The sequence below is a fragment of the Caretta caretta genome, chromosome 2, assembly GCF_965140235.1.
Source record: "Caretta caretta isolate rCarCar2 chromosome 2, rCarCar1.hap1, whole genome shotgun sequence".
Classification (NCBI taxonomy): domain Eukaryota; kingdom Metazoa; phylum Chordata; order Testudines; family Cheloniidae; genus Caretta; species Caretta caretta.
The window spans coordinates 61,959,883-61,972,825 of record NC_134207.1 but is presented as its reverse complement, the minus strand read 5'-3'; the positions used below and the strand labels follow the sequence as shown (position 1 = coordinate 61,972,825).

Sequence of the window (12,943 nt, the reverse complement as noted above, 5' to 3'; positions counted from 1 at the left end):
TATACAGGTAATATAGAGGCAAACATATTTAATAAATGTTATTTAGAAGGTTAAATGTGGAACCATCTATAACTGGAAAGGTAATTCTTCCTATATTTGTACTCCATTCTTACCTGTGACCTTAACCTCTTCAGGCAAACAATATTAAAATGGCTACCGAGTTAGTAATTCACAAGGATAAACTCAGCAGACTTTTCATGTCTAAAATATCATTTAATTTACACTGGCTATACCCACCCAAGGGAGGGGCACTTAAAATGGCTACCGAGTTAGTAATTCACAAGGATAAACTCAGCAGACTTTTCATGTCTAAAATATCATTTAATTTACACTAGCTATACCCACCCAAGGGAGGGGCACTTTTACTGGTTTATCATTATTCGTCAGCAGCTGCAGGAGCTGGCAAATGGTTTGTTTTTTTTAAAAATGAAAGTGCATCCCGTGTTTGTGAAAGCTGCCAGATTGACAGCTCTAGCGAAGGAAGGGGTTGTTTGTTTGATATACAGCCCAGGCAAGATCAGTGCAAGTTTTTCCACACTGTCTAGGCAATGTTCTCCAACCCTGTCCTGTATAGGTGTGTGAAGTCAGTTCTGTCCCCATCCCCACTCAGTGCTTGGTTTCTTTTGCTGAGAAGACTGCAAGCAAGCAGTTAGTTCCAGCTGTGATAGCATTTGGATGGCAAGTGGACTGAGCCCACCACATTTTCTCATGGGGAAACAAAGAGCAGTCAGATGGAGGTAACTGCTGGTCAACACCAGCCTGAGGTACAGTCAAGCTGGCAATATCTTACTACCAGCCTAAACCACGCAGCCTTTCCACCCCACAAAACCAAAAGGCCACCCTGCTCAAAGAATTCAAGAGAAAGTGTTGCCTAATAGTAAGAATGGGAGACAAGAAGTCAAACTTCCCAGGTTTCCACCTTTAACACTGGCTCACTATGTAATCTGAAGCAGAGGTGGCTGGTCATTAGCATTTAATAAGGTTAAGCCCCACTAACTTCACAACTGTGTGGTGTGAATGATGCTCCTAGAGCAGAGGTCCCCAAAGTGTGGGGTGCACCCCCTAAGGGGGCACAGAGGAACATCTAGGGGGCACAGCAGGGCCCAGGCCATCCCCTACAGGGGCAGGGAGGGAACACCACCCAACCCCTCCCCACCCCCAGCCAGGGCCGAGGCTAGGGGCAAGGCTGGGAGTGGAGCTGCACCTGGACTTGTGCCCACCTGCTGCCCACACCGCAGCCGAGCTGCAGCTCCACCCCCCTCCACACCATTGGCCCCTAGACATGACCCTGCTTCTGGCCCTAGGCCCACCCTCAGCTGCAGCCCAAGCCTCAGCCCCTTTTGCCCTGGCCACATCTCTCCCTGTCCCCAGCTACGTCCCTGCTAGCTCCAGGGGCTCAGGGAGGTACTGACAGGTGCAACGGGGGGTGCAATCAAAAGTTTGGAGATCACTGCCCCAGAGGGCTACTTGTGAGGCTTGAGTACACTTGTCTGCTTCCAAGGGACTTATAGTCCTGCAGCACATAGACTGCAAGGCACAAAGCATGACTTTTGCAAGACTAGCCCAGAGGGTCTATCTACACTGCATAATAAACCCAGGTTCAGACTCAAGTTTAAGCTCAAGTCACTCTACCATCCAAACACAGTCTTCTGACCCATGCCAGGAACCCAGGCCCGCAGTTTACTCTGGGTTCCAGCTCAGGGACCCTCTAATCACCAGCCAAGGTCTGCCCCACCCATATCTTGCTGCATTTCCCTGATCCCTTTCTTAACTTTCTGGCTCTCCCCTCCTTCTCTGGATTTGCCAGTTTCACCACTCCTACCTTCCAGGGGTTATCTACAGCCTCTAAACACTCCTCCTAGGAAGTGACTGTAGTCTTTCCAAGTAGCCCCTTTAGTTGCCCACTTCCTGATTTATATAGGCTGCACCTGTTTCTGCACAGTGTGACCTTCTAATTAAGGTTTCTCTCACTGTCTTAATTCCCCCCAGCTTGCTGTCTAATAGGCTAACTGGCCCCTCTGGCCTGCCTTAACCCTTTCAGGGCAAATGTGCGGAGAACACCCCATCACAGGCTGTTGCTGAGGAAGCTGAGGAGGTTGGAAAGGTTCTTAGCTGGGAAGGTGATGGGTAGAGTTCAGGCATGGGAGAAAGATAGGGTTAGCAACTTTCTACTCACACAAAACTGAACACCCTTGCCCCACCCTGCCCCCTAAGGTCTCTCCCTGTCCCACCCCTTTTCCAAGGTGTTGCCCCCCTACTCAGTCCATCCCCCCTCCCTCTGTCACTTTCTCTCCCCACCCTCACTCATTAACTCATTTTCACCAAGCTAGGGCAGGGGGTTGGGGTGCAGGAGGGGGTGAGGGCTCCTACTAGGGGTGCAGGCTCTGGTGTGAGGCTAGAAATGAGGAGTTTAGGGTGTGGGAGAGGGCTCTTGGCTGGGGCAGGGAGTTGGGATGTGGGATGGCCTGCGGGCTCTGGCTGGGGGTGCAGGCTCTGGGGTGGTGCCAAGGATGAGGGATTTGGGGTGCAGAAGGGGGCTCTGTGCTGGGACCAAGGGGTTCAGAGGCCAGGCAGGGGATCAGGGCTGGAGTAGGGGGTTAGGACATGGGGGGGAGGGGATTGAGAGCTCTGGCTGGGGTTGCAGGCTCTGGGGTGGGCCAGAGATGAGACGTTTGGGGTGCAAGAGGGTGCTCCGGGCTGGGAACTAGGGGTTGGGAGGGCAGGAGGGGATCAGAGGTGCAGGCTCCGGGCAGCGCTTACCTCAAATAGCTCCCAGAAGCAGGAGCATGTCCTCCCCCACAGCTTCTACGCGGTGGCACGGCCAGGGGGCTCTGCACACTGCCCTGTCTGCAGGTGCCACCCCCACAGCTCCTATTGTCCATGGTTCCCGGCCAATGGGAGCTGCAGAGCTGGTGCTTGGGGCAGGACCAGTGTGCAGAGCCTCCTGGCTGCCCCTATGCATAGGAGCCAGAGGGGGGACATACCGCTGCTTCTGGGAGCTGTGCGGAGCCCCCTGGACTTTTAAAGGCCCGGTCAGCAGTGCTGGCTGGAGACACCAGGGTCCCTTTTCGAGCGGCTGTTCTGCTTGAAAACCGGACACCTGGCAACCCTCAAAGAGTCAATTAATGGGATGGGTTTGATGGTAGCATAACAGCTAGATTGGAATGAGGGAGGCTGAAACGAGCAGAAAACAGTGCCAGAGCCAGCAGAATTAATACTAGTTTTCTGCCCTTCCCTTTACTGGAGCATCCCAGTTTTTCCATTCTGACAAGGAGAAGGAAGAGGATGCTCTTATCACTTCCTCAACAACCTCCCTCATGCCACTGCAACACATTTCCTTGCAACACCCTGACCAGAGTGAAGAGCATTCCAGTAATAATCTCCATACAGATTGCAGGGAAGAGGAGAGGGGGAGCAGAAGGAAGAAGCGGGATAAAGCTACCACCACTGATCTTCAGGCCTAGTTTCAAAAGTGTGTGTAACTGTGTGGCTGATGTGTGTGTCCCAAAGCTCCATTGCACACAAATACTAGTTGGACATGTAATTAGTCATATGCATTTTAGTGATAAAAGAGCAGTAATTTAATGCACAAGTTTGGCATGCAGATGCGTTAATCGTTTTGAAAAATAAGTCCTTAGCCTTTCTCTGCTTGTTTTCCCTTCTCTCAAGTGAATTGTCACTCACCTCACAGGACTGTTTTTGAGATTAGATTATGCTTGTCCAGCAACGTGTAAATGATTAATAGTTTATCACGCACTACGCTACATATTAGACCTAAATTCGGCCCCAAGCTTCCCCTACCAAATTTCTGTGGAAGAGCCACCCAGAAATTTTGGGGTGGAGGGGGGGAAAAGGGGAGCAGGAATTTTCATGGTTTTAACAGATTATAAAAATCATTTACTGTGTTAATTTTTATCAAAAAGATTCTAAAGGTACACCAGAAGGTGTGTTTATAACCAATACAAATGCATTAGCATCACAGCAGAGAAACACCAATTTCACATAGCTAAGAAGCTGCATAGTAGGACTACATAAATTGCAACGTGGAACTGCTCAGTGGCTAAGAAGCACTGCATGATAGCGTCCCCTTTTCCCCAAAGGACAGTATTTCAGTCTTCTGTTTGCCCTGCCCGCTATGCTGCGCCCTCCACAAATGCTCACCTCTGAGAGAAAATCCAGCAGGGCAAATCACTCATTTCTAATGATTGAATCAGTTTGGCATATGAGCTTTCATCTTTGCTGGTATCCTGAATCTTAGAGAATTGTTTTGTCGCTACCTCCCCTTGTGTCTTTAGAACAGTAGCATAGAGAGAAGTACAGAAAACAGACTAAAACGCCTATTATGAACACACAATAAAACCCACACAGGTACAGAGAAGATAGGCAAATGGCAGGCAGACAAGCAGAAAGATGGCAGAAAAACTGACATTTTAAAAATATTTAATGGACCTCTTTAGGATTTGCTGCACAAAGTTTTGGGAGAATGGCAGAAAGGTAAATTATGCATTCATTTCTACAACTATGTAACTGCACTATGCCTGGGGCCCTGGTTTTAAATAAATTCCTACATGTTGAGTTGACTATACAGCATCTATACCTGAGTTTCAAAACAATCTAAAGAAAAGGTTTTTTTTTTAAACTAGAAATCAAAGTTTAACAGATACTTTTATTGAAAGCAGAGCACACAAGAACTAACTCTTGTCACTGTTGGCTGAGAGAGGCAATGTTACCAAAAAGTTAATTTTTAATATATTTACTTTGTTGAATAAAAGCTTCTGGTCTAGGGCACCTGACTTCTGCTAAATTAGTTAGGTAGTATTCACTTTTGATCCTCAAACTGATCAACTGTGATTTTTGAAGTAAAATTAACTTATTGGCTCTTTACAGTGAGGACCACAGGGAAGTAACAGTTTCAGTGCTGGAACAAAGTTGTGGAGGTTCATCCGATTCTCTCTTTTTTTTCTTTAAAAAAAGAGTATGGTAAGCATATAAAATTACAGTACAACTGCATGTGACTATGCTATTGCTAATGCATATACCTTCTGTTTCAGCTAAAAGGAAGTTTAAGAGATCTCAATGAAGTCAATAGTTGTGCCACCTTTTTTGCTGGTTATCACAATAAAGACGACATTTATATTCAAAGTAAAAGACTGATTACATCAGTAAATTAGAAAATAAATTGATTAATGTAGATTAAATAAATAATGTAGAATCATTTAGAGTCAGAATAATAAAGAAAAATCAATAAAAGTCAGAAATGCAGAAAGTTAACAGCTCCAACAGTGTCAACTTGGCCTTGAGGCCCCTCTATATAGTATTTTCTGTTCCTATTTTTCTTATAAAATATATACTTCCAAATATTACATATTCATTTCTTCAGTTTATAAAATGCAGCTATCAAGTTCTAGACTTATTTGTAACACATTACAATCATCAATACAATAGGTAAGCCAACCCAGTGTATGTATGAAACAAGAAGCAAAATTACAAACCCCCACCCCGCCCGCCAAAGATCATTTGGAAAGTCTACCATTTCTACTAGCTTCTGCAAGAAAACCAATAATAATTATCCCTTTTGCAACATCAGTAAACATGATTCTGACCTCAACGTGGAGATAATGTGTGATCCATGACAAGCACATGCTCTTCTAGTCTATAAAGGCTCGTATACCATGTAGTATCTGAGCTCTTTCTAGTGTGAATAATATCTGTCACAGTTTGTTCTCTCATCCTCTTCCCAGCAGAAGTGTGTATAGGGGAGTTTGTTTTTGCTTTGTTTTTTGGACAGCTCTTTGGTTTGTTTGGATGTGTTACTATGTAATTATGGTAGAAAAGGCAACATTGCACTAATGAAATTAATGAAGCTGCCTAAACCACTAACATACATTAAGTGCACACACCTGTGAAATACAACTCTATAAAAGGGTATAGTTTTCAGTTGTTCAAAGTTTTAACAAGCAATTAATTTCCCTTCAAATTTAATTCTGGACCTACTCAGAAAGGACTACATACATGTCATTCTTCAGAGTTCTTTGAGTTATCTGTGTGGCTGGTTTTTCCACTCATACAAAATTTGAAAATGATTGAAGAGATTTTTCCATTTCCAAAATAATGCATCTTTGGCCAGGGACCAAACACTGGAAGTTTAAAGCCCAAAGATGAATTCTCCCAGGAAGATACAAACTTGTGAAAACCTTGAATCATCTCTGAAACTATTTTGTCTCAAACACAAACACCTCCTATGGCAGTTTTGTGAATGTAGCCCTTCTTTTCCTCCTACATTAAAGTGTTTTTTAAAAAGGGTTTGGTCTAGGTCAAACAAAATGTTTAATTCAACACAAAATGAAAATTTTGTTCTTTTTTTGATTCACCAACTTTTTTGGATTTTCAGATCAGGTTTAAAAAAAATATCCCAACTATGTGCACCAGCTCTAATGCCATTTTTACCAAGCCCATTTTCAGAGGAAAATTTAACTTACAGCAAGTGGAACTAGCAGATGTATTTGAAGCAGCAGAGACATAACAAACATAGTATTACTCAAGTATTGCTAGGATTTCTAAAGTTTAGGTTCCCTACCACCCCCAAAATAAACCATTGCTATTTTTATTATTTTATATTTACCTAGACACACACAACCTTTGTAAAATTTTGCTTTAAATTGTAAGGTTTTTTAGTTCACTACTTCATATCCCAGGTTGCATGTTTACTTTGAATGTCTAACTTGGTCTCATGTTTATTTCATTACTTTCCTCTGCAAGTGACATCTTCTAATGTTCAAATCAATAATTCTTCAGAGTTCAGCTTTAGTGCCCATTAAATCCTATCTTTAAAGCATCTTTGATAGCTTTCTAAGTGTAGCAACATTAAATACTTATTGAAGTATTCAAAATAGGTGTGAGGTTGAGAGGTCCCACTTTCACTCTAAAGAGAAAAACATTTCCTTAAAGCAGAAGTGTCACTAAACAAACTAATACACAATGACACAAGAGAAGTTATTTTCCCCCTCATGTATTACTACTACTGTATGCAAGTAGCATGTGATTTAAATTTAGGTGTACTAACAATTAATGCATTAATTAAGACGCCCCCTTTAACATTTTTTTTTAAAGAGGCAAACAATTTTAATTTAAAAAGATTAACAAAATCTGAAATGTGAAAGGCTAGACAAAAAGTTGTACTTTATAAAGTAGAAGCAGACATTTTAACTTATAATTTTAATATAGCAATCAAAGAAAATTCCAAATACTGTACAGTGAAGTGTAGTATAGTACACTATATACTGCTATAATACACTATTGTTACATTACAGATAAAAATCAAATGTAATTAGTACAGGAATCACAAATAAAACAAACCAAATGTGCTGGATAACAGCCAGTGCTGTGAAGATGGTACAATGCCTTATGCTAATTTATTTTTAATTCAACATGTAAAGCACTTACTGTTTAAAAAGATTTGTTTTCTAAATATATACACTATTAATGCTTATTTATACATATTTTAAATAGCATTACCTCCAAATAGTGCACTCTTTAGTTTCTTGGCAATAATCCTCATTAAAAATAAAATAAATCTGAAAATACCAATCATGTTTCAATCTTTTATTGCTCTACCACAGGCATAAGGGCTCAGAGGGAATTCTGCATTCTACAGATTTTATGCAACATCTTAAAATTTAAAATACTCAATAACTGATATTCACAAGCAAAACAACATTGAACAGATCACTACTGGTGTTCTTAAACAGGAGGCTCAACTTCATGTTAATATTGTACTACAAATGTATGTAGACTCCATAATTTAAAAAAAAAAATGGTCAGGTGCCAAACAAATGTACAAACAACAATGGCATTTTCCTCAGTCATTCACATTTTGTTCAGTTATGTTGGAGCATAGTGCTTAAACTCCCACACTTCTAAATATTGAATTCTGAATTGTAATATCCAGCATTTCAGTGTGTTCCAAAGAAAAGGCAGAATTAGTGAGCTAGTCTTAGGGGGCAGTATAGTTCCCCCCACCTTCCCTTTTTTAACCATATTTTGAAGATTTTAAATTAAACACTTTGGTTTTAAAAAAAATACACCCTTTGTATGGAGTTAGCACACAGCTTTGAGCCAGTGTACTTCTGTGAAGTTTGCCAAAGTATTCTCTTGGAGGCTACAGAAACCTTGTTTAGACATTAACACAGCCATACCTAAATATCATCCTTACAAAGAGCTGTTTTATGTTCACATGCTTGAGCTGTGGTTTTAAAAATTCCACATAAGTACTAAACCACACAATAAATAGATGTGTAAAATAAAGGACTGCCTTTAATTTCAAATATGATCAGAATCCTTTAAATTCTGCTATATTTTTACATCTGATAATAGATACTATTTAAACTTGAAAAGCTCAGAAAAAAAATCCAACTGTATGAATGAGTGTCTTTGTGATTGCAAAAGAGAAGTTGTCCCAAAGAATATATTATAGTAACTAATGCAGCTTTTTAAGAAAGATACATCAATCTCTACTTCACTCAAGCAATGAAATTCAAACATTAATTCCCAGAGAATATAACACAGTAGCAAGTATTTATTCATAGCCAACCGTTATAACAATACTGTTAAAATCTTGCATTTGGCTGGAAAGCTAACTGCATGCTGTACTCCAGTGGTTTCCAGTATGCATACCGATACTGATTCAAAAGCATTTGTCCAATAGTCTGGATTTCAATCCCTACATTAGCAAGTCTTTGCACTGGGCCCTGGCATACTGCCACGGCCTGCCTTGCCTCTCATTCAAATTACATACATTAACCAGCAATGGAGCTTGGGATGCTCCAAAACTTAGTCTAATTTGTCAGGCACACTGAGTAAAAGTTGGCAGGCCCTGGCTGGGATAGTAACCAGTACAGTTGTCCCAAAACGTGGGAACCGCTACTCAATTTCACACTGGTGACTCTGTAGTAAGTACTAGTAGGCCTGATGATAAACAATACTGACTGATCTTTGCATCTTTAGAGAGAAGCTCTAGTCACACAGCTTTATTAACCATTATTATTTTACTAAAGCTCTCCTCCCACCAGCATGCCTCACCCCCTAAGCATTTTCCTGACTCTCTTAGGGAAAGATGACAAGCACACAAGTGGCAGAAAAACAGGCACGTATATATCTCTCAAATTATATTTGCTTCTATTAGACCCACTAGAGTTCAAATGAAACACTCGCCCAAACTTACAAGTATCAGCGCTCTTTATTTAATTTCTTTCTTACGGATACACACCTCCCCAGGGCATAGATGAAATCTAACTTCATTTTGGATATGTTGGAAAGCCATCTCACTAAAAACACTGATGCTTAAATGCATCAGAAAGTTAACTGAAATAAAGAAAACTGCAAAGAAATATGCACATTTATTGCAAGCTTGCATAAAACTAGGGGAGCTCACATCAAGCTAAAAAATGAGCTTCAATTACAGTTCTCATGCATCCTGGAGTTCTAGGAACATTTAACTATACCTCCTTCATATTTCTTTACTTCACAAAGTGAAGGGTTCTGAGAGACATGATTTGTTAGACACATGACACTAATTGTGGGCCAAAAATAAAGAATGAATAATCTGCATCTATTTAATTTCTGTTCATATAGGAAGGGTATGTGGAAAGATTTAACAAAATAAACCAATCAAAATCAAAACTGCTCTGAATCTTCCTCTTCAAGCAATAAGATGTGCACACACACACACACACACACTTATGCAGTCCCCCTGAAAATGCAATAGGTAGCTGACAGGTACACACCAGCCCTCTGAATAGGATTAAGAAAGAATGGTGTGTAAAATTTAAAAATGCATGTAAATACCTCAGACTCTCCCAACACCCTACACATACTTTACTTATGGGGAAGGTTTCTTTCTCTCGCCTTTTCCTTGAAGAGATTTTAGTGTGTGTTTAAGAAATTCTTATATCAGCTAGATTCTCTAAAATTCACAGCCACCCATGTACCTCTTCTCTCAACCCCTGCTCATTTATAGTGATTTTTGGGAACACTATATGCTGCTAGTCCCTTTTTCTAACACCTCTCACCATGTGGAAGCTTGTACTTTCTGTCTCCACATTCCATTTCTGTCTCTAGCCTCCAAACATCTAGGCTGCAGCAGTGGACACTAATACAACATCTGAGGTTATAGCAAGCTTCCAGCTGCTGCGTATGCATCCTATTTCTCATTGGATAAGCACTGTCAGTTAATCAATGCACTAGAGGTCAATTTTGGTGAAGTTTACTTCACGTATTGCAATTCTCAACCAAATAACTAAGTTAGCAAAAGGATATCTTTTAAATTAGCATTTATTCAGGAAAAGGTGATTTTTATGTTTCATATGTAAGTAGTGCACTACCTTATTAAATATTTATTCCCTGTATGAAAAGAGAAAGCCAATATATGATGTTTTAATTACTAATAATTTAATGAAATTGGGACTATATTTTAAGTGACTTGCTTCAGGTACTTTTCCATATAAAAAATATGTCCTCCCTTAATTAGGGCATTCTATCATAACAGTGCTTAGAATTTGTTTCTGTTGATGTGACTATAAATGTAAAAAGTAAGGAGATATTTTTCTGAATACAAACATGTTTATAATAAAAAAACTTAGTATCTGTGGAACTAGTAAAAACCCATGTGCACACAGAAACAGACTTCAAGATCTAAATGTTCTAAATTCCTTTGAGGCTGTATTAACACCTTTTGCGTAATCCATTTTAGTTTAAATCAGAGGAAGCAGCAATAATGCACTTAAAATATGAATATACAAGTAGAAGGCAAAGTGAAATATCAATATAAAGATAAACATTCCATCTTTATGGAGCACGCACAGCGGCTGCTTCTTAAGAACTAGCACTGTAGACCTGATGAAAATGCTACTTAAGCGGATACCAGCTTTATCATGAACTGATGCAGGGAAATTTGCATCACAAACTGAAGAGAAGCCAATAGAAACGGTAGTCTTTATGGGCATTGAAACAGTACATATTTCCTGTTTCCATGGAGTTTAAAAAATGAGCTTCTAGAAGCTCAACTATCACTGGAGAACATTTTAGGACAATGCAACTCATTCAAGAGCTATTTCTTTCTAGTGAATTCTGTTAATTCCTCATGCTCTGAAGATATTAGCCATTACTTAACTATAGCCACCACTTACCAGTGCTAATAATCAAAATCTTTAAGAACTGATTTGCTATTGATCTGTTGTAACTTCTTACAACACTTTCCAACCTCTCTCCCCCTTATCCCAATATCAAAAAAACTGCATGGCAAAAAAGTGCATGCTATCACTTACTAAGAGAGCAATGAAATGGCTGTGTTGGCTCAGACAGCCATGCGTAACTGCACCGCATTCGCTTTGTCTTCATCTTACACTAAGTAGCCTTTTTTCTAATCTTGCTCAAATTGACAATATGCAGAAGTTAGAGAGCTTAATTATAGTTACTCTTATTCCAAGGTTCTGACAAGCACATACAGGAATATGGATGCAAAAGTGTTTAAATCTAAGGGAATGCCAGCATCATGTAATTAAAGTGTTGTATATATTGTTTTATGAAGTTTAACATACAATTTAAATTTCAGTTGCTCTTCTGAAATTAATATAAATGTCTGTTTACACTATAATTTTGAGTGGTCACAGACTTCTGGGATAACACATTAACTTTGTCAATTTTGTATTTTTTCTCTGTTCTAGCCTTTTTGGTAATCTTAAACTAGCACTAAGAATCTCACATGGGCTTAAATTTTAAGACTTTCATAGAATTAAAAATTACAAAACTTTCAATAACCCACATCTACAGCAGATATTCATCTCAGTGCATTTTCTAATAGCTAATTTACAGGTCACTGAGAGCCAGCTTGGGCAGCAGCATGGAATATTAAAAGCTATTGCCAGCCATACACTTGCTATCATGCACTGGATAAGAAGATATAATCTTTGAAACATACAAGATTTAATGACCAATCATTTTATGTGGCCCAGCCAACAAACATTACATTTGAACAGTAATCTCTATCCTCATCAGCTTTCAACCAATCAAGAGTGATCCATCGGCTCAGTTGTATTGGCAATCCCTGCATCTTGACTATCCATCTCCTCAGCCTCCTCAACAGAATTTCCTTTTTGTGCTTTAGGTCTTGTGTGGAATGTTGCTCCCATTGAATTTACCACATTGCCAGCAGTTGTTTCTGTATTTGAATGTTCAGTGCCACCTGTTACAGAAAAGGATTCTGGCAAATTAGCTTGAATGCTGCCAGTTTTAGGTGATGAACTCACTGCTTCTACTTTCCTTTGTGACAGATCGATTGATGCTGACTGCTCTGCATTCTGATCCCGCAGGTGTCTGTCCATTGATGCCTGAATAGAAGAAACCATTTCCTGTAACTTTTTTCGCTGTGCCTCAATCAAGGTAGGGTCAAGCTGCCTGCTGTCTCTCATTGTCACTACTCCAGGAGCTATGCGAATAAGCTCACTGTTACCAGAAGCAGCTGTGAATATAGAAGGCTCTATTTTAGTGGGACTGGGATTGAAGTCTGTTTCTGTGTTATGCTTTCTTAAAAGTGGTGTTTCCCTGGATTTTTGATCAAGTTGTTGGCTACTAGATGCAGTTCCTAGTGAGTGGCCCTTTCCTTGAAATGCAGTTACATTATGCAGTTGCTCAGACTTCTTTTTTACTACTCCACCACTACCTAATTTCAGAAGTCCATGTGAAGGACTTGATTCCCTGCTTCTTGAAGTAGCCTCTGCTCGTACTTGACTTAATGCCTCTTTAACCAAGTCTTCAACATCAGGACCAATAGGGAAGTGCCCAGCAGCATCCACACACAGCTCTAATCTATCTTCTGCTGCATTATACACAAAATTTTTACCAGGCAGATATGGAAAAGTACAGTGCTTGCCATCAGCCAGACCTATAG

General features: G+C 40.2%; 1 protein-coding gene across 3 annotated transcripts in view; it reads right to left on the bottom strand.

Moving 5' to 3' along the window:
- Nucleotides 1-12,943, bottom strand: part of VCPIP1 (valosin containing protein interacting protein 1) — a 39,646-nt gene that overhangs the window by 5,741 nt on the left and 20,962 nt on the right. For 2 of the 3 annotated variants that reach the window (XM_048840832.2, XM_048840833.2), the window contains one exon: nucleotides 7,588-12,937. The exons of the other annotated variant lie outside the window; for it this stretch is intronic. In XM_048840832.2, the coding sequence (XP_048696789.2) occupies nucleotides 12,063-12,937 (875 nt within the window). In that variant the 3' untranslated portion in view covers nucleotides 7,588-12,062. Of the gene's footprint in view, nucleotides 1-7,587; nucleotides 12,938-12,943 lie in introns of those variants that run through there. 3 annotated transcript variants of the gene reach the window in all.